Genomic DNA, 18,025 nt, shown 5'->3' with positions numbered 1-18,025 from the left:
CATGGAAACTGACCAAGGATGCCTTGGACAGGGAGGAGGCCTAACTGGGGCAAAGGGAGGGTTGCTTTGGCATCTGAGAACAAGAGAGGGGGGAGCCTGGAGCTGAGATTGGTAAAAAGCAATCAGGGACTGCAACAGATCGTGGTAAAGCGGAGGGGGAGGGGGGGGGGGCTGAAGTAAGGCAGGTTCTGCCAAATGTCAAAGGGGCAAGTGATATATGGTTACTGGTTTTGGTGTCATGTTGTTATAAAACTCAAAACAAAGATTTTAAAAAAACGTAGTATGGTTACAAGCTCGTCCACAACACCTGTATGTCAGCAATTATAAAGATGACTAACTAGACATATATTTAAATACACCAACTGACAGTAAAATCACTTAAGAGCTGCAAAAGTATCACAAGGCAAGGCAAAACGAACATGCAAATTATTTTTGAAATTTCAAAAAAATTCAAATTTCCTTGAATACATCATCTTTGTTCCTGGGACCGAATGACATTCTTTGAGAAGGCTTGTCAGCAATTCACTGACCCAGTCCTCAATTTGAAACTTTATGCTTTCCCAATTACCACTACTAGGCCTTTGGTAAGCAGTGCCTCTCAAAAAAGAAGAAAGTCACTCAATGTCCACACAAGCTGTTGAGTAGAAAATAAGTCAATGTTTATTCAACACAATCATATTGTCAGGGTTCTCTTAGGTAGATGCACATACAATGACTTAATATCCATCTGTATCCCAGTGGACCCTTACACACGGTTGTTCTAAGCCCAGGATAATGCGATAGGTCTCCTTTAGCAACATTTTATCCTAGGCAAAAATTACATTTTGACATTCTCATTATGCAAGTGTTCACACCAGAGTGTAATCCTGTCTACTTCTGAAAGCAGTTAATTGTGTGAGATTTCCGGTAAACCCAAATAGTGCTATTGTATGAAAACCCCTGCACTTTGGCTAATTAATATTAGCACCAATCAGGATACATATAGTCAGTCACAAAACAAATCAGTCTACATCGGCCGCAATTCGGATTGCAGAACATTCGGAAAGCATTGCAGATTGCCACATGAACAGCCTCTGCTGTCAGCCTAGTCTGGCTTCTTATTTGATCTTGGTGTGCTCTAAATGTCCCATCATGTAGATGTAGCCACACCCCTTCATTCTTAAGAGAAAGGGAAAACACTCACCCTAGTCATTCGAAAAGGGTAGACCAGAAAAGGTTTCAGCAGTAACAGATGCATTAAATGATAACTGTCCAATGTATAGTTGGCTCTGTTACTGAACATCACAACCATACATGCCAGAGAGGTAGAACAGACTCACCAAAATAAGTGATGAAAGGCAGCCCTGCAACCTCAAAGCTTAGTGATGCAATATTATTTACACATTCTCAGACAATAAATCCTCAGTTCTCTGCGCTCATTTTGGGAATCTGATATTCCCATCTGTTATTTACTCCACCCACAGGTGAAACTCCTTTGCAGGAAAAACAATTTGACCAAGGAGACATTAATCAGGCAATGCCCCTTTCAGAGTTGGCATTAAGAATGTATAACGTTGTAGCATGCACTCCTCTGGATACAAAGGTGGGCATGCATAAGACCAGCAAACATATGCAGCTTTGTGAAAGCTAGCATCTAAGACGACAATCTCTTGGTGGTGATCGGATTTTAACATTTTGAAAGGTGTAGAATTGCTAAAGAATCTAAACACCAGTGACTACAGGAAAAAAACACAGACTGCTCTAGTCACCTGCGAACCTAGTTAAGGCATCTAAGAGACCGCTCTCTTCCGTCATTCTAGAGTGGCATTGGTGGCAACAAGATAGTGGACACCGGAATGGCTTGACTTTACCAAGCCAGTTTCAGGCAACTGGCCCACAGTAACATACATGCCAGTTTAATGAGCTGAGATATGGCGGTTCCAAAGGCCTTTTTGACACAAACATTTGAATGAAACAGAGCAATGACGTTCCTTCTTTAAAAAGACGATCTTTGCAGTAGTGAATAGAAGAAAATCGATCAAACGTGACCAAAAATGATGGTGTTGACTAAGCTTACAAAGGCTGGTTTCCAAGAATCAATCATCAAGTTAACAATCAGACAGCTGTGCATTCACCCATTTATTATTTTGGCTTGCTTCAAGGGCCAAGTCCGTCAGATTAGTTTTTGATCTTGCGCTTGCACACAGCACATACGAAAGGCATACTGATATGTTAGATTGTGTCATAATCCTCTTAATGGGCAATGACACACTCACAAATTATGAATCTCGACACACATACACCCCCCAACCCAACTCGGTTTTTAATCTAAAGCTAAATAAAATGCTTAAGGGGAATAATGGATTGCCTAAGGGGACATATTTTCCTATACTCTAACTATCTTTTAGTAACCAAAAAAAAACAGAATAGTCTTGGCTACCATCTCTCACTCAGCTTAAATGTCCTCAGGAGTGCTACTAGGCTGTTAGTCAAAGAAGACCGCAGAGCCTTGGTATGTTCCAAACTATCCTTCCTGCATCATATCTTCACAGTGAGCTTGCTTTTCCCACCTTAATGCCCAATACGATTAGTACCTTAAAATTAATTTCTAATACAGATTAAGCGCCTTGGTCCTTAGTAGTGGTAAGCTCTCTGCTAGCTACTTCTGCGATTTTTCGTCAAAGGCTAAAGCTCTACTTCAGACGTGCATGTGAGAAATCCTAATGATTGGGCTCTAGATCCTACACGCCTCCCCTCAAGGAGTAGGAGTCACCAGCGAGGCTGAAGAAAGAAGCTTTTAGAGTTAACACACATAGTGGCAATTGTATGCAACAAAACTGCAACAGCATGCGAGTATTCTAACATACGAAATACAATTGATAATAAACTATAAGACATGTGGTGATTTACTTATTTCTGATCTGGAAAAAGCTTAGGCAACCACATTTCAATCAGTTACGCCTACACAGTGGCTTAATTATTCTACCAGGCACCCTTGTTCATGTATGCGTGTTTGGCGTTTCGGTAACTAATAAAAAGGAACTACACTTTTATACACCCTTTTCAACACCTTTATGGTTTTTAAGGGCTACATTGTAATCTTAGGTGGTATTTGGATGTGGACAGATAGAAGAGCAAATCATTAATTACAAATCCAAAATATGTACTTTTTATTTTGATTTTACATAACAAGTGTCATGTCTAGCAGTTAATCTAGAAAAATACATTAAAAAATGTCAGCAGACCATGCTCTCTGTAACAAAATCTTCCAATCCAGTTTTTTTTTTTTTATATATATTTTACAAATCGGTTTACATTATTAATGTAAAGAAATCTCCAACATTCTGTTTTTCTCTTCTCTTTAAAAGATTCATCAATTCACACTTCGGTTTCTACCGGTCACTCATGAATGCTGGAATTTGTAATACAACACACATGCCATAGATATTTCTCTAACATACTTTGTACATATTAAATAACTTCAAAGGCTTATTTTGTAGTGCATTAAGCATTCACACTATCCTAAGCCCATAAAGACCTTTCCAGTACCATTTGCATTACAAAAAATATGACTTGCTAGCAAATGAAATAATTAAAACAAAAGTGCACAGAGTTAGTTTCCCCAAAAATAAAACCCTGTTTATCTGTGGAAGCCCTACAGATAACAGACGCCTTAGCTGTAGTTAGTCTGCCCATGATAAGAAATGTATGACAGGAACATACTTTTAGTCTATACAATGACGTGACTATATACAAAAGCCAAAGACCTATGGCTCTCCTAGTTTGTATTTACACCAACAAAAATGATTTACAATCACAGGGTAATACCAAGAGTACAATACTAATTCATACTGTCAGTTTTTAATTCAGATAAGTAGATGCAATATGGTAAAGTACAGATGGTAGTGTGATATAAATTTGATTACTGACTGCATAAGTAATAAAACGCCAGTTTGGCGCAGATCAAATCTCCTCTGAAGGTAACACTTGTGATTTCAGTGTTTGGAAATAATACTAGTGTGTTGCTCATATGAAGCAAGTAAAAATACCACGAAAAGAGGGTGTGCCATTTAGTAAGAACAGCCAACCTCAACTGAGCACTTGGATTATTGTAAACCAAACTGACTACCGGTAAGTACTAGCTCAAGTCTTCCACTGCATGCAGAAAAATAGCACAAACAATGCCAACAGGGCTGTACCTGTTTCAAAACAAACATGACAATTCCACAAGAAATGCCCCCAAAAAGACCACAAATAATGCTGCCTACAACATAGCAAGAGTAAATTTGGAAGATAAAAGCAATAAAGAACTGTTATTCACAGCATGAGGTTAATCATTAGTTGCATCTCTCTCACAAAGAAATCCAGTGTAAATACAAGAACCGAGCTCTGGTGCTCAAAATGCAGTCCAATGCAAATTATGAAATATTCACAAAAAGTCATTAAACAAGATCAGACCAAATACCTTGCAAAGATAGCTACCAAAAAGGGCCAAACACCTCCCTCCGCTCAGAAAGTGCAACATCACTGATTCGTTGCTTGGTCCAAAATTAAATTAACTGTGTACACAATTTGTCATCTCATTGACTGGCATCTACTCCACAAAGCATGTGTTTATCGGAAATTTCAGCTTCCAAAAATAGTTTTAAATTCCAGTAGAATTAATTCCACAATCTGATTCTGATAAACGGTGTGGATTGCAATGTTTCCAGTCTCTTGTTCAGGCTTTAACAAAGTTGGACCAAATACTATTGCCAGGCTCTGATAGTTCATCCGGTTCTTTTCTCCAGTTTCTACAACTCTAGAAAGAAGGAAAGAAATACAGATTTTATTTTTTCATATTATTTAGTGTGTTAAAAAATTACAATGCCTGTTTCCCTTCAATGCCTCTTCAGACACTGACTATATCTAAAAGGGTAGTTAAATTGGTATATTGCACAGTTGGGAATCAATCCCATCAACATATTCAGGAGTTTACAAACTAGATTGTCATTCTAATCCAGTTACAACTCAGACTGTATAACATAGCACAAAGCTGAAAGAAAATAAATTACATTATAAACAGAATCGAAGTTTTAATGGGGAGACACCTGGCAGCAACCTGCATCATACACCTGAAATGTTATGGATATGCTAATCAGACAGCTCTTATCCCAATGAACAGGCAAGGTTCTCTCATTCCACAGCACCGTACCTCTAAAACGTTTCTATGTTTAGAATCAGAACTAAAATCCTAAAGAGTTGTCTGACTTCAGTACATCAGGTAATTCAGAATTGCTTCACTGTGACATTCACTTTGTTCCAGAACAGCAAGTGGCTCGGACACTGGTTATTGTTGTGCTATTAAACCACTTATTTTAGGGTATAGTAGGTAAAGATCTAGTTTAAGGCCATTCTACAAAGTAATCAGGTGATTATACGAGATAATTTGCCTAGCAAGGTCCCTAATTTATTTACTAAATTTACAAAGCAAAAATGAAACAGCAACAACACGTGACTACATTTTACTCTGGGCAAAACCACCATGTAAAAATGCAGAAAGGAACTCCTCGTACAATAATACTCTAAAAAACGTAGGCAGCTGTCATAACATCAGTTTAAGTAGGAGGGAGATTAAGCACCATGGGCCAATAATTATTCACTCTAGCTCCTTAAATGTTGTACCTGAAACAGGAATGAATCTTTGGGCCACAGTACATCACAAATAATGTTGTTAAGAATCTTCCAGACAACCCCCCTCCACCCAGCATATGAATTTAGATGTACTTACTATGCCAATCATAATATTGAATACAATTTGAGGAAATACATTTATCAATTTGAGGATAAGCCTTCTGCAGGTTCAATAGTTTTAATGTACCAACTGCCTAGTAGACACCAGTGAAGGGAAATATACACAATATCAAACACACAGACCAATATAATATTCTTTCTTTGGAACCATGTTAAAGGTTTGCGTATATTGGCAAGGAATGTGCAAGATCAATGCTTTCCATTAACAAAACTAGATTTGGAGACAATCACTAATCCTTTTCAAACAAAAACTGTTGTCAATAAAATTCTTGACTGTGCTGGACTCTGGGATAAGCATATCACCCAAAAAAGAAACTGTATCTTCAACACTAAGGGTAAAGCTATAAACCCTCTTGAAGTTGGAAAGAGAAACCTAGTAGATATTATTTTGACATAAAAAGTACTTTTATAATGAGTACGCACATATAAGGAAAAAAACTTCATCTAATATGGGAGATGTAACTAGATCTCTTTTTGTGAACCTGTGATGCATTTAGTACAACTCAGGGACAACTTTGATATTGAAAATGGGCTTCAGAAGAATTTGGATATTGCTTGAAGAGGGGCACTAGGGTTTGAGCCAACATCTAGGCCTTGAAAATTTTGGAGTGAAAAGTCCATTGGAGCATAGGGTGGCTCAATAAGACCTTTAGAAAGGCACAACAACATTGACGCTGGCTCGATTACGAACCGGTGTCAATGTTGTGGTGAGTTTTCTGCTGGGCAAGCAGGCGAAAAACTTTTTGCCCGCGGGCCCAGCAGAAAGCTCCTAATATGGCAGGGAAAAGACCTCCATTACTGAAGGTCTTGTGTCTGACGCGGCTTCAGTGGCCCAACGAAAGGACTGCCGAAGTTGTAATGAGGCCCTGAGTGTTGATCGCTTACTATGCTTTCCTCCATCTAGACTTCCTCTACAAGACAGGAGGAAAGTCGAAGTAGAACGACCTCAGCTTCAGTTCTTCCTACATATCATCATTTGAGTAACACAGACAAAAACTAAGAGTAAGGTGCTATCACACTGAATTAACTTGGCTTACAGTACATTTCAAATGTGGGCACCTTGAGAACTTAAACCAAGTACGAATGCAATTTCTAGTGGAAATGAATAGAAACACAAAACTGTGGCCCACAATTACAATAAATACAACACTATGCTATTTATAAAGATGCAACCACCAAGCATAACAAAAACACCAAGACAAGTATTTGCAATGCAACGAGTCTCCCATTTATTCCAGTTAAAGCTGTTAGCGATGTAAACTGCTAACCGGACTTTTCTTGCTACTTAAATTGAAAATGAAAAGTAAAACAGTTGACACAAGCAAGCCAGTTCAAAGCGCCACAGCCATCATGAGTGCGAAGGAGAGACGCAAAAGGAAAAAAAGTTCATTCGCAGTCAAAATTATCGGTAAACGTGTAATAATCCATGTAACAGGGGCGCTGGCCAAGGCGGTAATAAAACTGCCTCAAGAAGGGACTAACAAATCAATTACCAATGATAAAAGGATTTTTGAAAGGCAAGCCCATGAAAAAGTGATAGTCATGGGCGTGTGGTGAGCATGGTTAAAAGCCCACAAATAGATTACAACACGTCTGAGCGCTTGTGCGCTTGTCCTAAATACCACAAGGCACGGATGATAACATGGTTATTGTAAAGCAAATGTGAGCTACTTACTTTTTAAGATGTCTGACAAGCACCTGCATGGTGTCCTGGTTGGGCTTTGGCAACTGTTTAATTAAATCTTTCACAGCATTGACACGGGACTTCGAATCTTGTTCTGAAAAGGAAATGGCAAACGTAGAACACAAATTAGTACACACTGAATATACCGTTACAGGTTAATAACATTTGAATCGTGCAGTTATTAAACTAAAAATTAAAATATATAGTTTTGCTTCCGCCTATGCATCTGCAGTAAAAGGCTCCAAAGATAGTGCATACATTATATGGGCAAAGAGTTGAGATAGTCTGCTGAGGAACAAATATAGGGGGCTTTAGCTATTCAGGAATGTACAGCCGTACAGGTGCAAAGCTGCGGACCCAGTCAGATTACAGCAGTATTAACCAATGCAGAGATTGTTATAATTGTCATTCCATATACAACAATGTCCTCTGGAGCCAAGGTCCATGGCTTTTACTAACGAACTGAGTAAGACCAGGATTCCTAAGTATCAGCTCCCAAAGTGACTTTCCTCGCTTTAGGATGGATATGGTTGGTGGTTAGGATAATGTATTACAATTTATTTGACAGATTTCCAGACTTGGTTATAAAGAAAGAAAACGCAAAACTGGGCCCCACTTATGTCTTCCGCAGAGATACTGCATTATACCTTCATATTAACATTACCTGAGGTGCTAACTGATTCACAAAGAAAGGCTGCGGTGAGCGGCTTTGGGAGAGCAGACAGTGGAATTAGCACTACATCACTGTATGCTCCCACAATTATTTATTTATTTTCAAAGGAGCCTTTTGACGGACACACCTGGCTTCAAGAAATGTTCATGTGGACGGAATGCATATGGAGGTCTGCTGTCCACTGCAGGCGCCTATTCAGGAATTTGCAGACATTAGCACAGGGTTTCATGTGGATGTACATTTTGCAACGTGACTGATTACTATATCAGCTGCTTTGCAAGAAGAAGCCCTGCTCAAAAACCTGTTGTTGTGCAATTGGCACATAGTGGTTTGCGAACAGGATTTAGTACAGTGGGCTCTTAGTACTTTTCCTTTCTTACCAGCCAGACCTCGAACAGCCAGTACTCATTTTAGGGCATTCGTGAAATGATCATCCATTTATTTCCAAAAAGCATATCTAGACTTTTTGCCATCACAGGTTGCAGTCGGAGGCAATGTGCTTAAATGGTGCTCTGATGAACCCATGAAAGGCGACACACAATTTTAAGTGTTGGACTGAATTTATATGAAAGCATGAATAAAAATATACACGGTCACGTACACTTTGTGAATTAATTTCAGACCACTATCTTTTGGAATTTCCACTGTACGCTTATATTTTCCTGTACTGCAAGCCCTCAATTGCACCCCTCTGCAAACACATTCCCAAACTTTTCTTTTATGTGCAGTGCAACCATACTAGCAGCCAGCACAATATATCCTGTGGTTTACTATCATCTGCTAGTTCCTTCAAAGCGTTCACTATTTTCGGCTCCTCAATGATTGTAGAATGTCTTTCAATCAACTCCACTGCAATTGCTGCCACCAAAATCTACCCAGTACTTTGATTTGGTTACTTTCTTGCATTAAGCTTTCCGATTACCATTTAACTTTGTGTCCTTTTCTTACTGCTCCCATCCTAACTGGACAGTGAACCAATTTTCTCAGAGATTTAGAACTGTCCAGAGTTTGTCTTTGAATCACACAATATTAGTCACATTCATTTTAATAAAGGTCTATAAAAAGAACTTTCCCTAGTAATTTAAAGAATGTTAATTTACATAACTTTTCTGAGTAGACTTAAGGCTAACCTTAAAGGCTATAAAAGTCTTAAGAATTTCATGAACTCGTGGATATGAAGGATCTTTGTGAACTGCTGCTTTGCCAAAATTATAGGACACAAAAAACTCATTCTTCATTCTCACTCCTCCAACTCCTATCTCCTTTGCAGATCATATAATTTTGAGTTTTAGTTCAATGCAGACATTCGCCCACATCTACTCCTCAATGGATGCCTATGTGCGTCCACAGAAAGTTTCAGGGAGGCATAGATTTACCGTCATCCATCCAAAGGCAGAGAAACACTACAGCAGCCTAAGTGTTACGCTGCACTGTGAGCCTGCACACCAGGCTGTACCTAAATCTAGGTTGAGGCAAGCGCACCCAGTTACCCTACCCTGCGTATGCCCATGTGGATGCCTTTAGATGCGTTGTAAATAATAGACAAGTGTTTACTTAGTCACAGGCTTCAGGCCGCCGAACAACAACTGCTGCAGCCTTGTTTGCAAGATAGAAAAAACAAAAAGAAACCGTCAGGGACAAACAAAGGTAGCAGGAGGGCAGATCACGAATTGGAATGAGGTTGGGCACTGCCCTATGCATAACATCATAGATTTGAGTCTACATTTGACTATCTCCCCTCCCATCTGCACAATTAGTTGAAGAAAACTACCCCATTAGTACTACCATGATTGCAATTACTGCATGGCCTGTATTCAAATCTAAATTGCCATTGTTTGGCTTATTTCTACACCAGCCTTATACCACATCATCCAAGATTATCCAAGTTGACAATTCAGCTACTGTTGCTCCAAGACTGCAACAGGCTTTGCTACCTATTCCTCATGCCAACAACATCCTACCTTTTGCAGACATGTCATTAACCCGGCTTTACAATGATCTCATTAGAAATTGCGGACAATCCTTGTGAGAGCTTTATGGTACATATCAAGTAAAACACAATCTCCAAAATGGATCACCCAGTAATCATTTATAGTAACAAAGACAATTCAATCAAGAAAAGGCAACCAACGACAGAAACGTTGGCTAATAATTAAAACTGGTGAAAGTTCATCCAATGGTTTAAAACAATTAAAAAAAATAAAAAGTTAACCCAAGTCAATCTGAAAATGTCACGTTTTAGGCCCCCTTCATATGTCTGAACCATTTGACCAATCAGCGCCCAATTTGGCAGGCTGGTCGCTTGATTTCTGAATGCTTTATCCATTTTAGATTGTTTTCCCCGCAGAGGGTGAGGTAGGAGTTGTGTATATAGTAAAGGTGCCCATGCAATGGAGTAAGTATGTATGTACATAATGTGTATAAAACTAGTAAGTATTTACAAAATTTACAGGTTTGAATCAACTTAAACGGCTACAGGCTCCCGGGGAGGCAGGAGGGCGCATGTGAATCTGCAGCGTCTCATGCCACGAACAGATGTACACTGGGTCAGTAACATTTTCCCTTCGATGGCATGTGTAGCTACAGATACACATGCTGTGCATAGACTAGTAAGCAGTTATCCCCCCAAAAGCGGTGGCTTAGCCTGTAGGAGTTGACGTCTGAAATAATGTTCGTAATACAGCCTGTCCTACTGTGGCTTGTTGTGTTGTTAACACACCTACATAGTAATGTTTTGTGAATGTATGAGGTGTAGACCATGTGGCGGCCTTACAGATTTCTGTCATGGGTATATTTCCTAGAAAGGCCATTGTGGCGCCTTTTTTCCTAGTGGAGTGCGCCTTTGCCGTAATAGGCAGATCTCTTTTTGCTTTAATATAGCAGGTCTGAATACATTTCACTATCCATCTGGCAATGCCTTGTTTGGATATTGGATTTCCTGCATGAGGTTTTTGGAAGGCTACAAACAATTGTTTTGTTTAGCGAAATTGTTTTGTTCTATCAATGTAATACATTAGTGCTCTTTTAATGTCTAACGTATGTAAGGCTCTTTCGGCTACTGAGTCTGGTTGTGGAAAAAAGACTGGGAGTTCTACTGTTTGATTTAGGTGGAATGGTGATATAACTTTTGGTAAGAATTTTGGATTTGTACGTAGAACCACTTTATGTTTATGTATTTGTATAAAGGGTTCTTGTATAGTAAATGCTTGTATTTCACTTACTCTTCTAAGAGATGTGATAGCTGTTAGGAAGGCTACCTTCCAGGTCAAGTATTGCATCTCACAGGAGTGCATGGGTTCAAATGGTGGACCCATGAGTCGTGTTAATACAATATTGAGGTTCCACGAAGGGAATGGCGACGTTCTCGCGGGTATGATTCTTTTCAAACCCTCCATAAATGCTTTGATGACTGGGATTCTAAAAAGTGATGTTGAATGTGTAATCTGCAGATAGGCAGATATTGCTGTGAGATGTATTTTAATAGAAGAAAATGCTAGTTTAGATTTTTGTAAGTGTAATAAGTAGCTTACAATGTTTTTGGCGGAAGCATGTAGTGGTTGAATGTGATTATTATGGCAGTAATAAACAAATCTTGTCCATTTGTTTGCGTAACAATGTCTTGTAGTAGGTTTTCTAGCTTGTTTAATTACTTCCATACATTCATGTGTAAGCTCTAAATGTCCAAATTCTAAGACTTCAGGAGCCAGATTGCTAGATTGAGCGATGCTGGATTCGGGTGTCTGATCTGTTGTTTGTGTTGGGTTAACAGATCTGGTCTGTTTGGTAGTTTGATATGAGGTACTACTGACCGGTCCAGTAGTGTTGTATACCACGGTTGGCGAGCCCAGGTTGGTGCTATTAGTGTTAGTTTGAGTTTGCTTTGACACAATTTGTTTACCAGATAAGGAAGGAATGGGAGAGGGGGAAAAGCGTAAGCAAATATCCCTGACCAACTGATCCATAACGCATTGCCCTTGGACTGAGGGTGTGGATACCTGGACGCGAAGTCTTGGCATTTTGCGTTTTCTTTTGTTGCAAATAGGTCTATTTCTGGGGTTCCCCAGCGTAGAAAGTAAGTTTGTAGTATCTGGGGATGAATTAACCATTTGTGCGTTTGTTGGTGATCTCGACTGAGATTGTCGGCCAACTGGTTCTGAATCCCTGGGATGTACTGTGCTATTAGGCGAATGTGATTGTGAATCGCCCAATGCCAAATCTTTTGTGCTAAGAGACACAGTTGTGATGTGTGTCCCCCCCTGGTTTGTTTAGGTAATACATTGTTGTCATGTTGTCTGTTTTGACAAGAAAGTGTTTGTGGGCTATTAGTGGTTGAAATGCTTTCAACGCTAGAAACACTGCTAACAGTTCTAAATGACTTATATGCAGTTGTTTTTGATGAACGTCCCATTGCCCCTGTATACTGTGCTGGTTGAGGTGTGCTCCCCACCCCATCATGGAAGCATCTGTTGTGATCATGTATTGAGGCACTGGGTCTTGGAATGGCCGCCCTTGGTTTAAATTTAAAGGATTCCACCATTGAAGCGAGAAGGGTGTCTGGCGGTCTATCAACACTAGATCTTGAAGTTTACCCTGTGCTTGTGTCCATTGTGTTGCTAGGCACTGTTGTAAGGGCCGCATGTGTAGTCTTGCGTTTGGGACAATGGCTATGCATGAAGACATCATGCCTAGAAGTTACATTACAAACCTCACTTGTTAGTGCTGGTTTGGGTACATGTTTAATATTATATTTTGGAAGGCTTGTACCCTTTGTGGACTTGGAGTGGCAATCCCTTTTTGTGTGTTGATTGTTGCTCCTAAGTATTGTTGTATTTGGCACGGTTGTAGATGTGATTTTTGGTAGTTTATAGAGAACCCTAGTTTGTGTAGGGTTTCTATGACATATTGGGTGTGTAGAAGACACTGTTGCTGAGTGCTGGTTTTTATTAACCAATCGTCCAAGTAAGGGAATACGTGCATGTGCTGTCTCCTGATGTGAGCGGCTACTACTGCAAGGCATTTTGTGAATACCCTTGGGGCTGTTGTTATCCCGAATGGTAACACTTTGAATTGGTAATGCACGCCTTGGATTACAAACCTTAAGTATTTCCTGTGGGATGGAAGTATGGGTATGTGGAAATAAGCATCCTTGAGATCTAATGTTGACATGTAATCCTGTTGTTTGAGCAGGAGAATCACGTCTTGAAGTGTTACCATGTGGAAGTGATCTGATTTGATGTAAAGATTCAGTGTTCTGAGGTCTAATATGGGTCTGAGTGTTTTGTCCTTCTTTAGAATTAGGAAATACAGGGAGTAGACACCTGTTCCTTTTTGATGGTTGGGTACTAGTTCTATTGCTTGTTTTTGTAACAATGCTTGGACTTCTAGCTGTAACAGGTCTAAGTGTTGTTTGGACATATTGTGTGCTCTTGGAGGAATTCTATGCAATAACCATGTTGGATAATGGCTAGGACCCATGCGTCCGTAGTTATGTATTCCCAGTTGTGGTAATATGTGGTAAGTCTCCCCCCCACTAGTGTTGCATGGTGGGGGTTTGTGACATTGAAGTCACTGTTTGGTTTGTGGGGTTTTTGGGCTCTGGAATTTCCCTCTTGCTTTAGGGAATTGATCACCCCTATATTGTCCTCGAAAACTTCCTCTCTGATACTGGCCCTGATATGTGGGTCTGACTTGTGAGGTGGAAGGCTCTGTGGTTTGTGAACGAAACCCCCCTCTGAAGTGCGGCTTCCTGAAAGTGCCTCTGCTCTGTGGGGAGTAGAGCGTGCCCATGGCTTTGGCCGTGTCCGTGTCTTTTTTCAGTTTTTCTATTGCCGTATTCACCTCCGGCCCAAACAATTGTTGTTGGTTGAACGGCATTTTCAGCACAGCCTGCTGGATTTCTGGCTTAAATCCGGAGCTCCGTAACCATGCGTGCCTACGAATGGTTACTGCCGTGTTCACTGACCTTGCCGCAGTGTCTGCCGAGTCCATAGCCGACCTTATTTGGTTGTTCAAAATAGTTTGACCTTCCTCAACAACCTGTTGGGCACGTTTTTGGTACTCTTTGGGATGGTGCTGAATGAGATGTTGCATTTCATCCCAATGTGCCCTGTCGTATCGAGCCAGTAGAGCCTGAGGATTGGCAATCCGCCATTGATTGGCTGCCTGTGCTGCCACCCTCTTGCCTGCTGCATCGAATTTCCGACTTTCCTTGTCGGGTGGTGGTGCGTCTCCTGAGGATTGGGAGTTTGCCCTTTTTCGGGCTGCTCCCACTACCACCGAACCAGGAGTTAATTGTTGTGTGATAAATACAGGGTCAGTTGGGAGAGGTTTATATTTCTTCTCCACCCTAGGCGTGATGGCTCTGCCTTTTACTGGGTCCTGGAACACTTGTTTGGTGTGTTTTAACATGCCTGGCAGCATTGGCAAGCTTTGGTATGCGCTGTGAGTAGATGACAGGGTGTTAAACAAAAAGTCGTCCTCTATGGGCTCTGCATGCATCTCTGCATTATGAAATGTAGCTGCTCTTGAAACCATCTGCATGTATGCAGTGCTGTCCTCAGGTGGTGAAGGCCTTGCCGGGTAGCAATCAGGACTATTGTCTGAGACCGGTGCATCATACAAATCCCATACATCCGGGTCATCTTGGGTCATCCCCGTGTGTGTTGGTGACTGCATCATTGGGGGTGTTGCTACCGGGGACAGATGTTGTGAATGTGATGGAGATTGCTGTGGCGAGAACCTTGGTGGTGTCTTTTCTTTAGCCACTTTCGCTTTTGGCTGCATTTCCATTTCCTGGAATGCGAGCTTGCGCTTGATCTTTATTGGAGGAAGAGTTTGGATTCTCCCCGTGTCCTTTTGTATATGCAACCTCCTCTGGGTATGGTCTGGCTCTCCCATGCCCAGTTCTTGTTCAAATCTGTGCCCTTGTAATTGAGTTGAAAGGCCTTGTTCTTCTGCATAGGAGCCTGGTTTCGGCTCCGAGGCCGCATATTTCAGCACCAAAGCTTTTTCTATAGTCTTTTTCGGCTCCGAGGAAACCTTCTTGACTTTCGGGGTGCCAAACTCTCGGTGCCGAGTTTGTCCGGAGCCGGTATCTCGACCTGAGTCGGATGTCTTCGGCTGCTGGGAGGCCTTTTTCGGTGCCGATGTTTGGTCACCGTGTTTTCGGGTTAAGCCATGGCCTGTTGGCGGTGGCGTCCCCTTGGCCTTCATTATCTTTGACAGAGTTTTTGCCGGGGCTGGTTTACTCACGGTTTGCTGCGTCTTCAGCTGCTCACTTTCGGACTCGTCCGAATCTCGAATGGAGAATCTCTTCTTCCTCGACGTCGATGTGCCCGGCGGGTGTCGACGCCATCTGGAGTCTTCGAGCGCGCAGTGTTTTCTTGGATCGAAATGCCCGACAAGCCTCGCAAGTATCCTTCCTGTGTTCAGGAGACAAACACAGATTACAGACCAAGTGTTGGTCTGTATAAGGATACTTTGCGTGGCAGTTGGGGCAGAAGCGGAAGGGGGTCCGGTCCATGAGGTTTGAAGATGGACGCGGTCGGGCCGACCAGGCCCCGGTGGAGAGTGGAAGCCCCGAAGAGGAACACGTCCGAACCCGATGGCGGAAAGAAAACAATCTAAGATGGAGTCGACGCCCATGCGCAATGGAACCGAAAGGGAGGAGTCCCTCGGTCTCGTGACTCGAAAAGACTTCTTCGAAGAAAAACAACTTGTAACACTCTGAGCCCAACACTAGATGGCAGGATAATGCACAGCATGTGTATCTGCAGCTACACATGCCATCGAACATATAGATATATCTATATAGATATATATATATATATATCTATACCACTCACTCACTGAATTGCCTTGTGTTATTTCAATTAATTGCGGAGGTTTTTCTTATATTAACATAATTTTAAAGGTTTATGATTTTCCTAAACCACAAATTCGCGTTAAATCGTTTTTCAGTGAAAAAAACTAAATACGTGTAAGATTATAGTATGTGTAACTGTTATTTTTGTGGTGCCAATGTGACCGATCTCTAAACTTGTCTGCCAATGTACTACTTCATTCAGATAGGATTAGTATTTCACAGCAGGAAATAAATCCTCATCATCACAATGGTCACTTACATATGCCACTTATGCCCTAAAGGTGAAGTATTCTCTGCTCAGTAGTAATGTGCACATGCTTTTAATCATTCAAGCCCCCTTTAGTCATTTAATGTACTTTCTCAGGCAGTTTTCCACAGACTTGGTCTTGATTACTTAATGTTTCCAGAGTTCTACTGAAAGGGTTCCTTCAGTTAATATTACACTAAGCACAGACTAATATGTTCAGGTACTTACTAATTGCATTGACAAAGTCATTAAAGTGGTTAAAAGTGAAAAGTGGTTCAGGCAGCTCGCGAAAAAACATCTTCAGTGCTCCAGTGATGACATGGATATCCTCCCACTTGCTATCATTCAAATCCAGCTTTTCATCTGGAAAACAAGAAAAAGAACACTGAACAATGTAAATACTCTGCAACCCAAATCCAGTACTGCATCAGCCTGTCCATACTGGCTTCTATTGGGATTAAAGGTACTTGTTGAGGTACATAAGAACATCAAGTCCCTTAGGTACTCCAAAGTGAGCTGCGTTATTCAGATGAACTAGAAGGTGTAACACAAGATAATACCTCCCCCCTCCCACCCAATCCCCAGCAGAATATCATTGGAGGCTTGAGACCCACAACTCGGATATTAAGAGTCTTTTGCTTGGATGGCCGACCTGTACGACATGGGGAACGGTGGCATGTGTTACGCTCCTGGATCTAGTATTGTACAAAGAGAGTGATTCCATTATCGGAATTCTTAGTATAATGGAGTGCTCAGCCATTTAATTCGCAGAGTTTGAAGAGTAGATCCTTCTTGTAAATTTCAAATGCCTCAGTGCATGTACTGCAGACATAAAACCGAGCTCCAATAGTACCTGATCATTCATCCATCCATATATACCGGTAGGCATGTTTGCATGCATTACTGGACTGCTGTGTAGCTTTGATGACCATGAGCTTAAGCTTATGTTTTTAAGGTTATAGGAAAACACTATATATTCCAACACCCAGGAATTTATGGGAATATATAAAAATAAAACAAAGCAAACATATTAATGAAAAGAAAAACTACTTTAAAAAAACTATGGTTTTCAAGGGGCCCTCACAACTCTGTGGTGAGACTACAGTAGATGGCTACGGTAGATCACTGGAGAGTCAACTGACAGACTGATGCTAGCGTTGAAAGAACATATTTAACTTAGCACTATAGGTTTTTTTCTGACAAGAATAAAAAACATTGGAGAAGTTATAGAAAAAGTGACTTCATTTAGCTTTCTAGAGCAAGAACCAGAACATCTATGACAAAATGAAATCCGTCATTTGGTTCATTTACTGCAGTCTCCTTCACAACTCCTATCCCAACCACATGGTACTCAGCAGTGACTTACTTTGTTGTGAATATAGAAGGGTAGACCGGTAGTTGTTTATTAGAACTGTGCGGTGAAGCTGAAAATCGAAATGGGCGGATCAATTGACAGACTGCTCTCTCACTACTGTTGGAAGTCCATTTTACTCTAATATCAGACTTTCTTACACGGCTGAGGAGGAGATTTGTGAATTTCCAGAAAAGGTGTACTCACTTTAGCTTTGAAGCACATGCCACGAGAAAAACCATGAGATGAAAGTTCTCTCAAATACGGTTCATCAAATCACAGCTGATTAGCATTTTTACAGGCTAAAATAGCCTTGGAACTCACCACAAATCTTAAATTTTGTATACTACGATGAACAAATGATTTATACTGTGATGGAAATCTGTTATCGCAATTTTTTTTTTGAGGAGTTATAACTCATTTAAATCTCACAG

At 40.8% G+C, this 18,025-nt stretch overlaps 1 protein-coding gene across 6 annotated transcripts in view; it reads right to left on the bottom strand.

The window, feature by feature from the left end:
* Window positions 1-637: 637 nt before the first annotated feature.
* The window catches only part of ARHGAP12 (Rho GTPase activating protein 12), a 455,441-nt gene continuing 438,053 nt past the window's right edge, over window positions 638-18,025 (bottom strand). For all 6 annotated transcript variants that reach the window (XM_069211253.1, XM_069211258.1, XM_069211254.1 and 3 more), the window contains 3 exons: window positions 16,469-16,603; window positions 7,448-7,550; window positions 638-4,780 (listed from right to left, as the gene is read on the bottom strand). In XM_069211253.1, the coding sequence (XP_069067354.1) occupies window positions 4,606-4,780; window positions 7,448-7,550; window positions 16,469-16,603 (413 nt within the window). In that variant the 3' untranslated portion in view covers window positions 638-4,605. The remainder of the gene's footprint in view (window positions 4,781-7,447; window positions 7,551-16,468; window positions 16,604-18,025) is intronic.

This window comes from Pleurodeles waltl, chromosome 10, assembly GCF_031143425.1.
Source record: "Pleurodeles waltl isolate 20211129_DDA chromosome 10, aPleWal1.hap1.20221129, whole genome shotgun sequence".
Taxonomy (NCBI): Eukaryota; Metazoa; Chordata; class Amphibia; order Caudata; family Salamandridae; genus Pleurodeles; species Pleurodeles waltl.
This window is presented reverse-complemented; position numbering and strand designations above follow the sequence as displayed.